Here is a 14797-nt window from a genome sequence, read left to right as displayed (position 1 = left end):
TGCCTGCTGTAAGGCATAAAGTCCCCTGCTTACCAGATAAAAATGACTTCACAACAGGATATAGTCCACAGAACTGTCTATGAAATGCATTCTGTCGCCAGATATATGTTTGGCTAAATATGATTCTGAAGCTCCTATTTGCCATTATTATTTCACCACAAAAGCTGACTGGGTGCCACAAACTTCTCATGAAATCCTTTGACTACAGACAATGTAGATGTAGACAACTCCTCTGGAATTGCCTTTAATCCCTATATAGTTTTGACTGATGTTACTTTCCCAAATAAATCCATGATGCTGAATCCTCAAATTCTCCTTTTAAATTATATTTCAGTCCTTCCCACAACAATGTTAATAGCTCATTGTGCTTTAAAACTCATCTCGTACTTTAATTTATCCTTAAAAGAATAGTTGATAGGTAAACAGAACCACTTCCAATCATGAAGATTTGTTTACGCCAAGAACCCAATCTTTCAGGGGTGTCTGGGAGATTTGGCTACAGGGTCACTTACCTCGCTTGCACAAAGGCCCATTGGAACTTTGCTGTGTCACCAAGCTCTCTAGCCTCCCAGAACTGCGTGTGACTGCCTTTGCCCTCACCTAATCTGCTAATCAAAACTACATGCGTTTGTGGGATTTCCCAATTTCTCACTTTTTCAAACCAGTCATTTTTTTAATTTGGTCAACACATTCTATTGTAGTAAAAAGTCTGGCTTATTTCATCAATTGCTTTTTAACTCCTTTGTACAGGTTATCCGATTTAAAGGACACATGCACCAAAAAGGGTAATTTAGTTTGGCATTGAATCGTGACAGCACTGTTTCTATTTTACCATATTAAGTTGCTTGAAGCTTTCTAAAAATAGATAGAACTTTTCCATCCCGTTCCCCAACCTTGTATGTCCCTCCATTGTCACCTTTCAGATGGCAACACGCTGATTTTCCCTTCACTTGCATCCCACCACATCGTTCGCAACACAAAACATCTTCCGTATAAAGCAGCCGAAACTATTGGGTTTGGCAAGGTTTGTTTTAAATGTGATTTGGCCGTCATGTATCAGAACTTGTATTCTACTTCAATCTCTGCTCTGTCTAAACGTGAGAAAACACTGTTTACGGACTTCAGGATCGACGCTGGACTGCCCTTGTACATCTCTGCTGTTCCTGTTCTTGTTGCCAGCAACTCGCCGGACCCGCTGCGCGGGTCCCGCAGCGCGCCAACTCAGCGCGGAAGCTTGCTGGACGGGGCTGCCTGTCACCTTGGGGAAACGTACCTGGACCGGGGCTGCGAGCAGCGGGGACTCCATAGTCCAGGAGTCCCTGCGAGCCCAATCACCAACACCTGGGCTGCTCTCCCTGGCCGCCACGCCCCCTCGCCCACGGGAGTAAAAGAGGATTAGCTTCTCTGTAACAGCGGGATAACTCACTGTTTACGGACTTCAGGATCGACGCTGGACTGCCCTTGTACATCTCTGCTGTTCCTGTTCTTGTTGCCAGCAACTCGCCGGACCCGCTGCGCGGGTCCCGCAGCGCGCCAACTCAGCGCGGAAGCTTGCTGGACGGGGCTGCCTGTCACCTTGGGGAAACGTACCTGGACCGGGGCTGCGAGCAGCGGGGACTCCATAGTCCAGGAGTCCCTGCGAGCCCAATCACCAATACCTGGGCTGCTCTCCCTGGCCGCCACACCCCCTCGCCCAAGCACCTCCCTATTTCATGAACACAGTTTTCCGCTGCGCGGGAGCGCGCGGGAGCGCCCGGGGCTAAGATCGGGCAAAGAGCGGGCCCTCTGAGGCCCTCAGAGGCACGAGGAGACCGGACCGGGGGAATCCATTATCTCTACTAACCACTGTGAGTTCTGATACAGTTTTTTGCCTCGCTAAGTATGGCCGAGACTTTGTCCACAAATTCACTCATACCTGTAGGAGGTACCAATAAAGGTACACTGGATGATTATTTTACTAGGGCTGTTGTGGCTATTGGGAAGGAGACTATCTTAGCTGAATGGAGGGCTGAGCGACGTCGTTCTATAGAATGCATTAAAAACAGACTGCCCACGGACATTTTGCTTCCTACTACTCCTTCCGAGCCAAGTCCACTCACACTTACTCAGGAGTCATTAGCCATTGATAATGTTCCCATATTGCTTCGAGACACCCATTCTTCACGTGATAAACTTAATAATTCGTATGTTTCCATCAATTCACTTCCCTTTAATACTTCTAGTAAGGAAATTGATATAATCACTGTCTCCTCTCAATCCGAGGCTAAGGCTACCAAAAAGAAGGTGGGGAGGGTGGCTGTGCCCAAAGTTCAAAGACCCCCTACTACTAAAAGAAGAAAGAGGCTAGTAGACTCTTTAAGTAACAAGATTAATCATTCTGACTTTGGCAAGGGACCAAGGCACACTTTAGACACTGTATCCATGCCAAAGTCTAGTGCACCACCTACTTTATCTACAGTGCCCCTTATGGCCACAGGCACCATTATTCCATTGGTACCCTCCTCCTCTGATTTAAATTGTCCCCCACATTGTCCAACTAATGAAGGTTTGCACATAGCCCCTCTTGAGAGCATTGAACAACTACTAAGGTCATTTGCTCTACCCATAATGGAAAGATTAAAAAATATTGAGCAACGTCTGGGGGATCTAGAATCGGCTATCACTGAACACGTGGGGGCACTTAAAGATCACGCACATTTAGTTTTGCTTCCCCCCGCGGTATCAGTGACATCCTCCAACCACACTAGGAAAAACGACAAGGTCATCTCTGTTAGCCAATCTAATGTTACATCTCCCAATACAGCTCAACACCACCTAGTACAAAAAGATATGGGTGAAGCGTCAAAGGGAGTGTTAGAATCTACCTCAGGAAACATCCTAAATGCAAGGGGAGATACTTGTTCTTTAGCTAGGGCAGTGGACCAACCAAGGCATCAAGTTGATCTACCCCCAGAAGCGGTCCCATATGTGGTAGTGCTTACGAGAGTTCCGTTATTGGAAATGGGTAAAAAGGAAGGCTTTTTTGAGCTTAAAAACAAGACCATGCATTGGCTTACCCTAAACAGGCCCCTTCCCTTTAATGTTAATGGGGAGATACTGCATGTCCGGAGACTCCCCTGGTTGGGACGCAGAGCTAAGGATATTGAGGGGGATCTAATTATTATTAACTTTAGAGACCCCAGAGCAGTTACACATATCCTTGACTATACTCCGACCAAAAGCTCCGGGTCCATTATGCCTCGCGAATTGCCATACTTCTATCCAAGACCCTCAGTCTTTCATAGGGCATATTTTAGGGCCCCGCCTAGAATGCAGTTACACCCTCCTGTATTACCTATACCCTTTGATAACCAGCACTTCACTCATGCACCTATCTCCGCGGCTCATGAAAGTGTATCTGATTGGGTCACCGTGCCTCATGGGAGCCACCGATACGGTTCCAGGAGGATTGATCTTTGGCCACCATTTACCCCCCTGGAAGTCGTTAATAGATTCGATGCCCTCTCAGGCTTTGACGATTGTGATTGACAGAGAAGATCCTTAATTAGTGGGCCTTCCACCCCAGAGCACCAGGCTCTGGATACTGAGCTGATTCCCCTACCGCAGACCTTCTCCCCGCAACAATCTACTCCCTCTGGAACAGTTTCATCCTCATCTGATCTATACGTATTGCCCTATGAGTATGCCTCTGCGCCAGAAGAGGGATTTGCTACGATTAATGATCCCTGTGGCCCCTTGCCCCATGATCAAGTTAATCAAGACCTATTGACTGGCCATGTGAAAATCCTTTCTTGGAACGTGGCGGGCCTTAAGAGTAAATTGCCCATTCACGAATGGGGCTCCTTTATGGCCCTCCACGATATTTGTATGTTACAATAAACTTGGGCACTGAAAAGTAATCAAGCCCAGGGTTTTTCTACATTTGATATCGTGGCTACTAAGGGTGAGAGGGGTAGACCGGTAGGGGGTCTGTCTATATGGGTCGGCACGCACTTAGGAGTAACTGCATCACAAATAAGTACCAACTCGCAGGATGTCCAGTGTGTATTGCTGACTACACTAGATGGGCAAAATATCACATTGTTTAATGTATACTCAAGGCCAGTTAGGCGGGGTTTTGTTTTGGAGGCCATCGAAACCCTGTTGACCCTTACCCACACAATGGACCCATCCACTGTGTTAATCGTGGGCGGCGATTTCAATTGTCACTTTGAGCCACTGATGGACTTGTTCATGGGTGACTCAGATGACATCGATTCATTGTGGGCGATTCCCCATCCACTGGTTCCCCGGGTCAAGGTTTGGACACCGTTAGTCTTACAACTGCAGTCATTTGTACTAACAACTTCACTTCGAGCCTGCAATGGAAGGGTGGAACCTGACAGACCGGGAAAGGTGACATTTAATCGGCCTAACCAGTCTTCCATAATTGATTACATCTTTTTAGAGGCCAGGCATTGGGATAAGGCGCTTGAATTTAGAGTTATTGAAAGAACCGACAGCGACCACAATGCCCTGGTACTCTCACTTAGGGTAGGGAGCTTTGGGCTTAAATGCCAAACATTGGCTGAACACTCTGTCACCGTGCCCTTAACTATTTCAAACTGTAGACGAAGAGTTAAATGGCTAGACTTTCAGATGTCCGATGCAAAGTTAGCCGCCTTATACAAGATCATTATCCCCTATATAGAAGAGATGGGAAAAGTTGGACACCTAGGCAGGGCGTCGGATATTCATGTCAACCTGGTGGCAGTAATTAAGGATATTGTTTGTCCCGTGAGGAGGGCCAACCTTCCACGGATTTCGTCCCCTCAGTGGTACAATGCTTCCTGTCGAGCCACCAGGAAGGCTCTTTTTAGAGCCTTAAAAACTAGTGACAGGGAAGCCATTAAGCTACATCGCTCTGCGTATAAGAAGGCGCTTAGTGATGCCAAAAAGGATTGGGAAGTTGCCAAGTGGGAGAATCTGGGCTCTGCACTTGGTAACAATAACTCGAAACTTTTTTGGACTATAGTAGCCTCTGGACTTAGTGGCCACAGTTTGGCCCCCGCCCCTAACATTGCCCCCTCCGTTTGGGAAAGCCACTTCTGTGCCCTTTATGGCACTTCTGAGTGTGGCGATATGTTTAATAAGGTTATTGAACCCCAGCAACCCTATAGCCCTAATATACCTGAAGAACCTGTCCGGCTAACCGTCGCTAGCCAATGTCTCGTACCTGATGAATTAATCACTCTGCGTGAGGTTGAGATTGCCCTAGGAAATCTACCCCCAGGAAAAGCTCCCGGTCTGGATAAACTGCCTGGGGACCTTTTTGGGACACAGCCAAACATTTGGGCTCCTTACTTAGTAATCCTATTTAACAGGATTTTGTTGGGTGACGATTTGCCGCCTACTTGGCTAGGAGCCGAAATTGTGCCGATTCTCAAAAAGGGTTGTCCTTTAATCCCATCAAATTACAGACCCATCAGTTTAATTGATACATCACAAAAACTGATGGGGAGGGTCATTTTGGACAGGATCCTCGGGTGGATCGAGGATAAGGGGATTTTATCCACTCTTCAGGCAGGATTCAGGTCTGGCACTTCTACTTTAGATCAGATATTCCGCTTGCAGGTCCTGTACTGGAAAACAGCTAAGGTGGAGGGTGGCAGCCTCTACCTTGTATTCGTGGACCTGCGGGCAGCTTTTGACCTGGTCCAGCGTGAGAAACTTTGGAATGTCCTTGCGGAAATGGGTCTCCCGCCGTACCTGTTAGCCATTCTTATAAAATTACATCAAAACAACTTTGCTCAGGTTAGGTCTGGAAGGAACGGAGAACTCACAGAACAATTTCCAGTCTTGAAAGGAGTTCGCCAAGGGTGCGTCTTGGCCCCTACCCTTTTTAGCCTTTATATCAACGGCCTTATTGAACATCTGAATGGTGCACCCAATATCGATGCCCCAAGACTGGTTACAGGCAGAGTGCCCGCTTTGATGTTCGCGGACGACACACTTTTGTTGTCCAGAACATCATCGGTCATTCAAAACATCCTAGATGCTTTTGTAGAGTTTTGCCATCTCCGGGGGCTGGAAATCAACATAGGAAAAACAAAGTTTATGATTTTCAACCCCCCTAAACGTACCCGCCCCAATCCTGTCCTTTGTGGCAGCCCTCTGGAAAGGGTTAAAACGTTCATATATTTGGGCGTTACCCTTACTGAGAAATTTGATTGGCATAAACACATTGCTAGATCAACGCTTAGGCTTACCCAGCTAGCAGGGGGACTAACTAAAGTTCTCAAGGAATCTACATTTAGGCCAGTCTCCCCTGCACTTACAATCTATAGCCGCCAAGCAAGAATGTCGGCAGTATATGGGGCTGAACTTTGGGGGCATATGCAGTCCCAGTCTCTTGATCTTAAAAGGGTGGAGCAGTCTTTTGTCAGAAACTTAATTGGTCTACCGCCTAGTACACCGCTGATCCCTCTTAGATTTGATCTTGAATTAACCCCAATAGAGGAGATAATAGGCGCCAGGCCAATTATGTACTGGAAGAGGCTATGGTCTGTCCCTGAATTGGCTGACTATAGAGCTGAATTCATCGAGATTTGGCCCACCCTCAGATCCAAAACGATCCCTTGGCTTAGGCATATCAGAGCACTCTGTACCCGGCTTGGTTTCCCCGGATTATGGGACACGCCGGAGATCAATTGCCCTGGGATATCTAAGAAGACACTCCTCTCCTACATTTATACGTCAAATCTTCAGACGCTGATGAGTTCACCTTCCGTGGGGAGGTTATCATCTGAGTTCCTTCTAATAAAAACAGAGCCTAGGGCCAAGGTTTTTATGGACTTAATTGAACCCCCAGCTGCACGTAAGCTGTATGTTCAGCTGCGTTATGGCACTCTTCCTATAAGATCTTTTACATCTAAGTGGACTAAATCAAATATTTTAGCTTGCCCTGTATGTACTTATCACACTGAGAATATCTCCCATGTTTTGTTTTTCTGTCCCGCCTATTCTGTACCTAGAAAACGCTGGTTGATTCCTATCTGCAGGATCTTGGGTTTTTTGCATTACACACATGCTTGTAGGATATTGACCTATGACACCCATCCTCCCATTGTGTTTTCTGTTTCCCGTTATCTGTTGTATATGTGGCGTATTAGGCAGAATTTTTTAATTTAATTGTTTTAAATGCTTTTTTATTCTCTTTTTGTATGTATCTGTACTTTTAATGGTCGTTTGACCGAAATAAAGTTACTACAACAAAATGTGATACTTTACCACGGAATGCACGTGTTTCATTGGCAACACTGACAACTTTTCACCTACAATTTTAATGTTTCGGGCAATCTCATAACCAATGCGCAACTTTAACGCCCTTTAGGTGGAAAGTTTTCTGGAAGCAAGACTTTGGGATCGCATATTTGTATGGACAGAAACAAAGGTGAGTCATGGCATGAGGTCATATGTCTTTAATCATTACGTTTTTTACATATATATCGAATTGCTTGATTTTAATGGAAAATAAAATGTGAATATCAAGACGGAGGTATTAGAAATTAATTATACATTTAATAACGTTTGCATTAGTCAGCAAATGTGAGTTTCCCCTGCCAGACAGTCCTGCAAAGACGACTGGAATATACCCAATCATGGAGACACTCCTATGGGCCACAATTTGAAATCCCTGCTCCATGCAGTTTAGTTATGGCTGGGATCACAAAGACACCGCCTCAAAACAAGGAATGCCCAAAGAATACTGGGATCTCCCATCTACATCTGGTTTTGAATTCCTGCAGAGGTTCTATGCCTCTCTACAGCCTGACAAAGAAGGCAGAAGGTTTAGCTGGCCTCTGTGGTGACCTTGCTTGGTCCAGTGGAGCCTGTGAATCTCTAGGCTAGGGTCAGATAGGGAAGGCAGAGGAGCAAGCTAGCATACCCCTTCGGCCACAGAGAATGTGGAGCTTGCACTTTAACACAATGGCAGAATCGTAGAAAGTTCTCAAAAAGTTTCATCAGTGTGCAGCATCCATTCTTTATTCCATGCAAACCAAGGCGGCGGAGATTATTCATAAAAAATAACCACAAATACGGCTGTTAGAGGGCAAAGGGTTGGAGGGGCTTTAATAACAACTCCAAAGGGAGGATGAGACGTAGACTCAGACTTATTTCTTCTTGTTTGAATGGCACATTTTCTGCTACATTCCTGCTCTGATGGAAGTTTGACAGTGTGCCAGATCCTGCATACACTTGTGGTTACTCCCATCTTCAGTGTTGACAGATATAACTGCTGTTCCATTCACCATTATACTAGAGGTTCACCGGGACAGCTGGCACCTGGCGAATGGAATTTCACTGGGTGCTTGTGGGTCTTCCCCATAGGTGTTTCTTCTCTCTGGCCCTCTGTGGTGGGTCCCTCACTTGCCAATCACCCATTAGTCAGGTAATTAGTCGTCAGAGGTTCTTTTTCTGCCTCCAATGTTGATGGGGCAGAGGCTGACTGACTCGTCATCTCGCACATCACTCTCTTCAGGTGTCTCTGATGGAGCGTTAGTTGACACTTCTCTGCTGAGATGTGGCAAAGGAAATAGTCTGGTTCTTTCTTCGCTTTGGTATCTCCAGCTTGGTTCTTGTGCATACTGAATGACAGTGCATATGGCCCACATGGAAGCAGGCAGTCCTGGACATTTTCTAACATGTTGGTCCTTGTGCGAAGCCGCAGCCAAGATATTGCTATTATGCGCATTTTGGCAAATATGCCTCTTCATTCTCTTCAGAATTTTAAACGTTTTTTTATCATCATCCATATCCCCCTTGAACCTTTTGCAGTCTCCCCTGTTACTCTGAGCACTCACACACATGTTGCCATGGCTGCCAGGTCATGCAGTGCATTGCTGCCCTTCTGCGTGCACAAGTTTAGTGCAGGTGCAGCAGGCTGGCCATGACCATGCTTAACTTTTCCATTGGCTGCAAGACCTCACTGCACGCTTCAGCAAGTCAGTAGTACTTGCAGGGTCTTGCGATTCTGCAGGTACACCCTGCAATCTCACTTGTGACACTTACACTACAACAGCATGGAGTCCAGAGTGAAAAACATTGTTGAAACCCAGAAATCCACCTTTCATCAAAACATGGGGAATCCAATATTTGGGCTCCCCTCCGACACTATGCAATGCCTCACACTATTGTCCGTTCTTATGCCCTTCACACCCAAGAATTCTTACTGCATCAGTAGCAGCTGGCCTACTGCTTCTCAGCACTGTGCACAAAAGCACTGACATCAGATCTGTGTCCACTATCACAACCGCAGTGGTGTGCACACCAAGTACACAGCAGAATGTAGTTCGCTCTGTCTCTTTTTCTTATTCTGATCCCCATTCAATTTCTTTATCCTGCCTCCTCCCAACCCCTTTCTCTTTCTGCATCTTACACGTCTATTCTTTTCTTGTACAACTTTCTCTCTTTGTCCCCAAGATTATCTACCATTTATGGTCACATCTGCATGTATCTTTTGCATGTATCTTACTGAATTGTTGCTTCTTTGATTTCACATTGTGCAGATGAACTTTCCCCTCGGCGCCATTAAAGCCACCGTGCTGATCGAAAGCGTCCTGGCCTCCTTTGAGATGGATGAGATACTCTACGAGTTGAGGAATCATTCTGCTGGTCTCAACTGCGGGCTCTGGGACTACTCCGCCTCCTTTGTCAACAAGTTTGGTAAGGAGTAGTAGGACTGCCTGGGCCAAGTAACGATTCAGAGGGAGTACAGCCTCTTTAAAAAAAACAATTAGCTAAGTTTCAGCAACTCTAGGTCTTACGTCTGTGGCTTTGGTGCCTCGGTGGTCCTTGTTGATCTGGTGAAAAACACATGTCAATTCTCGAAATTTCCATTGTCCTGGTCTCCCTCCCTATTTAATATGTTCTCATTTCCAGTGGATTTGAGAAGAATGCTAATGATAGCACAACTGTTTTTACCGACCAGGGGAGGGTCAAGAGTGAGTAGATACTGAAAACAGTACGGTAAAGCAGGAAGGAACACATATCCTATCCCTGCACAAGGTCTGCATGGTACAGTATAGCAGTGCCCGCACTCTCTCCCTGCAGGGGGTGTGCATGGTACAGTAAAGCGAGACCATGTATTCTAACCCTGTAGGAGGTGTGCGCAGTGTACAGCCAGGTACCAGGCGTCATCTTTTCAATCAAACTTTTCGCTGCTGTACTGTCCGTCAGCTAAATATGTGCACACTCCGCCGCCTGTGTGTGCCCACGAGCGCGCCACCCATTGTTTCCCCACATTATTATTATTTTTTTTGGCTATCTAGCCGTCAATCCCTCACAGCCAGCCAGCCAAGCCAGCCAGCCACGCTACCTCATTCCCCCGCTCCAAGGTCGGCAGCTCTGAGCCCCGGACTCCCTCGCTCCCCCTCATACCCTGCCATCCACAGCTATTGTCCCACCCAAAAACTCTAAGCTCCTGCGTCCAACTACCAATACCCACCTCCCAAGCCAATGCTCCCTCAGCAGCCCCCCCCCTCGCTGCTCCCACTCGCGCGTCCATGTCCACCCTTCAACCCAACTTCACATTGAAACCCTCCTCCCAATCCTCCGTGCCTCCCTCCTGTCAAAACACTCAGTCTGGGGCACTCCAAGAAGACCAAATCATCTACGCAGGATCACAATACTTACCAAACTAATACAATACCAATAGCTCAAACTCGTCTAAATGCAATGCAATAGGTCTGGCTTTTACAAACGTTTAAGCTATTGGCATTGTAAATGACAATGCCTTTTATTTATGTTTTTAAAGAAAGAAAAAAAAACTGTCATTTACAATGTCAATAGCTCAAAATAATGTAAATGCGAGACCTATTGCATTGCAAATGCTTGTTCTGACCTGGTGTTGGTGGCTTTAGGACTGCTGTCCAGTGTAAAATGCGTGTGCTCTCTGTGATAAATATGGTAAGATTGGTCTACACCTGTTTGGCCTATTTAATTTACTTGTCAGTCCCTTGTAAAGTGGTATCTCATATACCCAGGGCTGGTAAATTAAATGCTACTGGTGGGCTTGCAGCGCTGATTGCGCCACCCACCAAAGTAGCCTTTCAAACATGTCTCAGGCCTCTGCCATTGCAGGGCCTGTGCGTGCAGTGTGACTGCCGCTGTAACATGGCACCTAAACTGTGTATAAATTGTGAAAAAAGGTTCACAAGTGCACTCCATTTTTAATATATTTTTTTCATAGTTTATCCTTGTTTTGAAGTAGTAGCGTGCAGCCCGACCGTGGTATGCCCCAGAACCATGTGTTTGAAAATACTGAAAAAAGTTGAAGCGTACATTGACTCCAACACTCGGACGGAAACCGGAGGAGTCCAGCCCCGGTGAGTAGGGGCTTCCCCAGTGTTGTGGTGCCTTTCGAGGCACGGTGCCAGTGCTTGGATTCTGAGCGGCCCTGCCTGAGAGCCGGGCGCTCCAACAATGGGGCATATTTTTTTTAGGGCTCCAGCGGGGGTCCCGAGGGCCAGTGGTGCCGGTACCTACCTCCAGGTTGGCTATTTTTCTACAGCTGCCCCACTTGCTAGAGGCAGCTGCACTGATGGGGGGAAGTTGATTTAGAAAGGCCCAGAGGAGCTGAAGAGGCACAGATGTGCCAGGGTCCTTCACATTCTTCCCACTGCGCCACACCAGCGCGGGCAGCTGCAACATTCTGGGCAGATTGGCCACTTTGGTTTGAGAGAGTCCCAGTGGGGACCCAAAGGGCACGGTGAGTGCCAGTGCTCACAGTATCTTCACAGCTGCACCGCAATTAGCGGCAGCTGCAACGTTTAGGCCATTTGATTGCCAAGTCCCAGTGGGGACCCAGGAGACACAGTAGTGCCAGCGCTTTGAGCACTTTGGCTTTTGCTGCTGAGGGAGCCAGGCGGCCCTTTGCGAGGTCCCTCTTAGAGCCCTGGGGGTCATTGCGATATCTGTGTGTTGGTAGGGCAAAGGCCCTAAGGTAATGCCCGCAGAGGTGGCATCATGTGGTTAGGCTTATATGATGATTGCATAATATGCTTTATTCCTAATGTGATTGCGTAATGTGATTTATGCTTGTGATGCCTATGACATAATATGTTTATGTTTAGGATGTTTATGCATAATGTGTTTTTGCTGGTGAGGCCTAGTGCGTAATGTGTTTATGCTAATGAGGTTTGGGCCTAATATGATTTATTGCCTAATGTCCTGTTATGATATTTTAGGATGGTGTCTAATGCTAATGTGATAATGTTTAGGTCATTATGGTACCAGTAGTTATTGGTTGTTTTGCATTTACTTATCTGTTCTAATGGTTCTGACTGTGGCCCAATTGGCCTGGTCCTGTATATAGTCCTTTGTGAATATTGCCTAGTGCCAGTTGGCACAGTGTAAATGTGTGATTATGTTTCTAATGTGTTTATGACAATACAAAGGCTATTTTTGATATAACGTTCTGTGGAGTTTCTTTTGTGTTTATGACAATACAAAGGCTATTTTTGATATAACCTTGTGTGGAGTTTCTTTTGTAGTGTGCCTAGGGTGTTACTGCTGTGTGTGTGTGTGTTGCGCAAACGCTTTACACATTTCCTCTGAGATAAGCCTGACTGCTCGTGCCAAGCTACCAAGGGGGTGAGCAAGAGTTATCTTCAGAGTGTAACTCCCTTGCCCTGACTAGAGTGGTGGTTTCTGCCTGGCTTAGGCGCAAGCCCTAGCCAACCAGAAATCCCATTTCTAACAACGTGCCACTGAGCATCCACGCTAACATTAGCTGAAGGGGGGGATTCTGCCCCTTTTGTTCAGTGCTTCACAACTGTTCCATCTAGCACATTTCTCAGACCCTCCATGCCTGTTATCTGCAAAGGGCTCATTTTGGGGCCTGATTATAAGTTGGGCGGTGTATTCCGACCTGTGTGTAATTCCCCGTTTACGCATGGGTCGGGATTACAAGTTGGTAGGTATTTAACGCATCTGATAATTATTGGATGGTTGAAATACCTCAACCTTTGTGAAATTCTGGCAGGTCAAACCTGCCCAAATTTAACGGGGGGAAAAGCATACAGTATTTACCGTATCATGGGGATTTTGGTGTGTTAAAGCCCAATAACTCGTAATAGGTGTTATTTATCTCACCCGATATGAAACGTAACCCGTAGTATTGTTATTTAACTACTGCAATGAATAGCACCTAAACACATAATCAGCCCCTTGGTCAATTCTGGTTTCCCAGTCAGTCTTCTTTTTGGGTTAAGTGTCAATCCTGCCATTCCCATCTGTTCTCTCACTAAAGGGGTGGGTCCTAATTATGTGTTGATCAGTGTTTTTGCACAGGGATCAGAATTCCGAGTTGTGCCGTATTTTGCGTACCCAGTATTTACAGCGTCTGCTAAATACCTCACCTTCTGTTAAATTTTGGCAGATTAAACCTGCTGGACTTGAAAAGGAGAAAACAGTATGGTACTCGCTGTAACATACTGATTATAGTGAAGTGAGCAAAAAAGTCTGCATGTTATTCCCCCTAAACTCGGAATGGGTGCTTTTAATCATATCTGATTAATTCTGAACTATGGGAAGTCAGATTTTATTAGGGATCATAAATATCATCTATTCCTCCAGAACACACTCAACCAGTGCCCTAGTGGGTATGGGTCTGTCTGTCTTTCTGTCTGTCTGTCATTTGTATGGTGCTCACTACTCAGCAAGGGATCCTACAACAGGTGTGGTTTTAGAGCAGAGTTAACAAAGATAGTCATGATCCTAATGTGAGCCAGTAAGGAATTTAAAAGACAAAGGCCAGTACAGAAAAAGCCCACTCTCCCGTAGTTAAATATTTTATCCTCGGGACTAAAAGCAGATTAAGTGCTTGACTATGATGGGTTCGGGTACGCGTGTAGATTAAAAGCTGTAGGTGAGTTATTCCTGGGCATTCAACTTCAAACTGACAGCAATTCAGCAACAAGTTAATTCTCTGATGCAAGGGGCAGTCAGTGGAGAGAGTGCCTAGCTGATGTGGCAGGTCATTTTCCCTGAGACCTATAATGAGAGGTATGCTGGCTTTTATACCCTCTGGAAGTGACTGATCGGCGCAGTAAAAATGCCTGCATAGAGACTGTTGCAGTAATCCAGTCTGGAGTTTATGGATGTCCATACCATGCCTGTGCCGTGAAGGCTCTATTCAAGGTAGACATGAGAATTAAAATTGGCCTCGGTTTGACAAGGAGGCATTGTCCTCGCCCAGAGAAGTGGCTTTCCTTATGTGTCTTCGGCTGGTACAACTCAAAGTCCTCCACAGGGTATATTTCGACGCCATATTGTTGCACAGACTCAAGAGGCGGCCAGACTCACAATGCCTCCGGCAGTGTGCATTGACTGGCACATTCTTCCACATCCTATGGGAATGCCCCCGCATACAGGAATACTGGGTCAACGTCACCAGGCAAATGGCTAGGGCTTGCGATAAGACAATACACCCGACACCCACGCTATGCCTGCTAAACATCTGGGTAGCGACGGACCTCACGCAAATTGAGCAAGAATGGGCCTCAGGGGGTTGGGGTGTAGCCAAGAGGAACATTGCACAGCGATGGGGAGCTGGCACCTCACCAACAACAGTGGGTTGGGCCAAGGATATGGATCATGCCATGCTAGTGGAGAAAACGGTGTTCAAGGAGAGGGGGTGCCCGCGAAAATGGGATCACAAATGGGGAAAATGGAACAAGTATAGAGGTAATATCTGTATCTCTGCGACGATTGAACTCAGGAATGAGCGGAAAAGGATACAGGGAGGGGCAGCACC

General features: G+C 46.4%; 1 protein-coding gene across 2 annotated transcripts in view; it reads left to right on the top strand.

Annotated features, from left to right (window-relative positions):
* Nucleotides 1-14797, top strand: part of LOC146862321 (ureidoglycolate lyase-like) — a 368574-nt gene that overhangs the window by 184277 nt on the left and 169500 nt on the right. For both annotated transcript variants that reach the window (XM_085641525.1, XM_085641524.1), the window contains exons 7-8: nt 7373-7432; nt 9549-9705. In XM_085641525.1, the coding sequence (XP_085497651.1) occupies nt 7373-7432; nt 9549-9705 (217 nt within the window). The remainder of the gene's footprint in view (nt 1-7372; nt 7433-9548; nt 9706-14797) is intronic.

This window comes from Triturus cristatus, chromosome 2_2 (assembly GCF_964204655.1).
Source record: "Triturus cristatus chromosome 2_2, aTriCri1.1, whole genome shotgun sequence".
Classification (NCBI taxonomy): Eukaryota; Metazoa; Chordata; class Amphibia; order Caudata; family Salamandridae; genus Triturus; species Triturus cristatus.
This window is presented reverse-complemented; position numbering and strand designations above follow the sequence as displayed.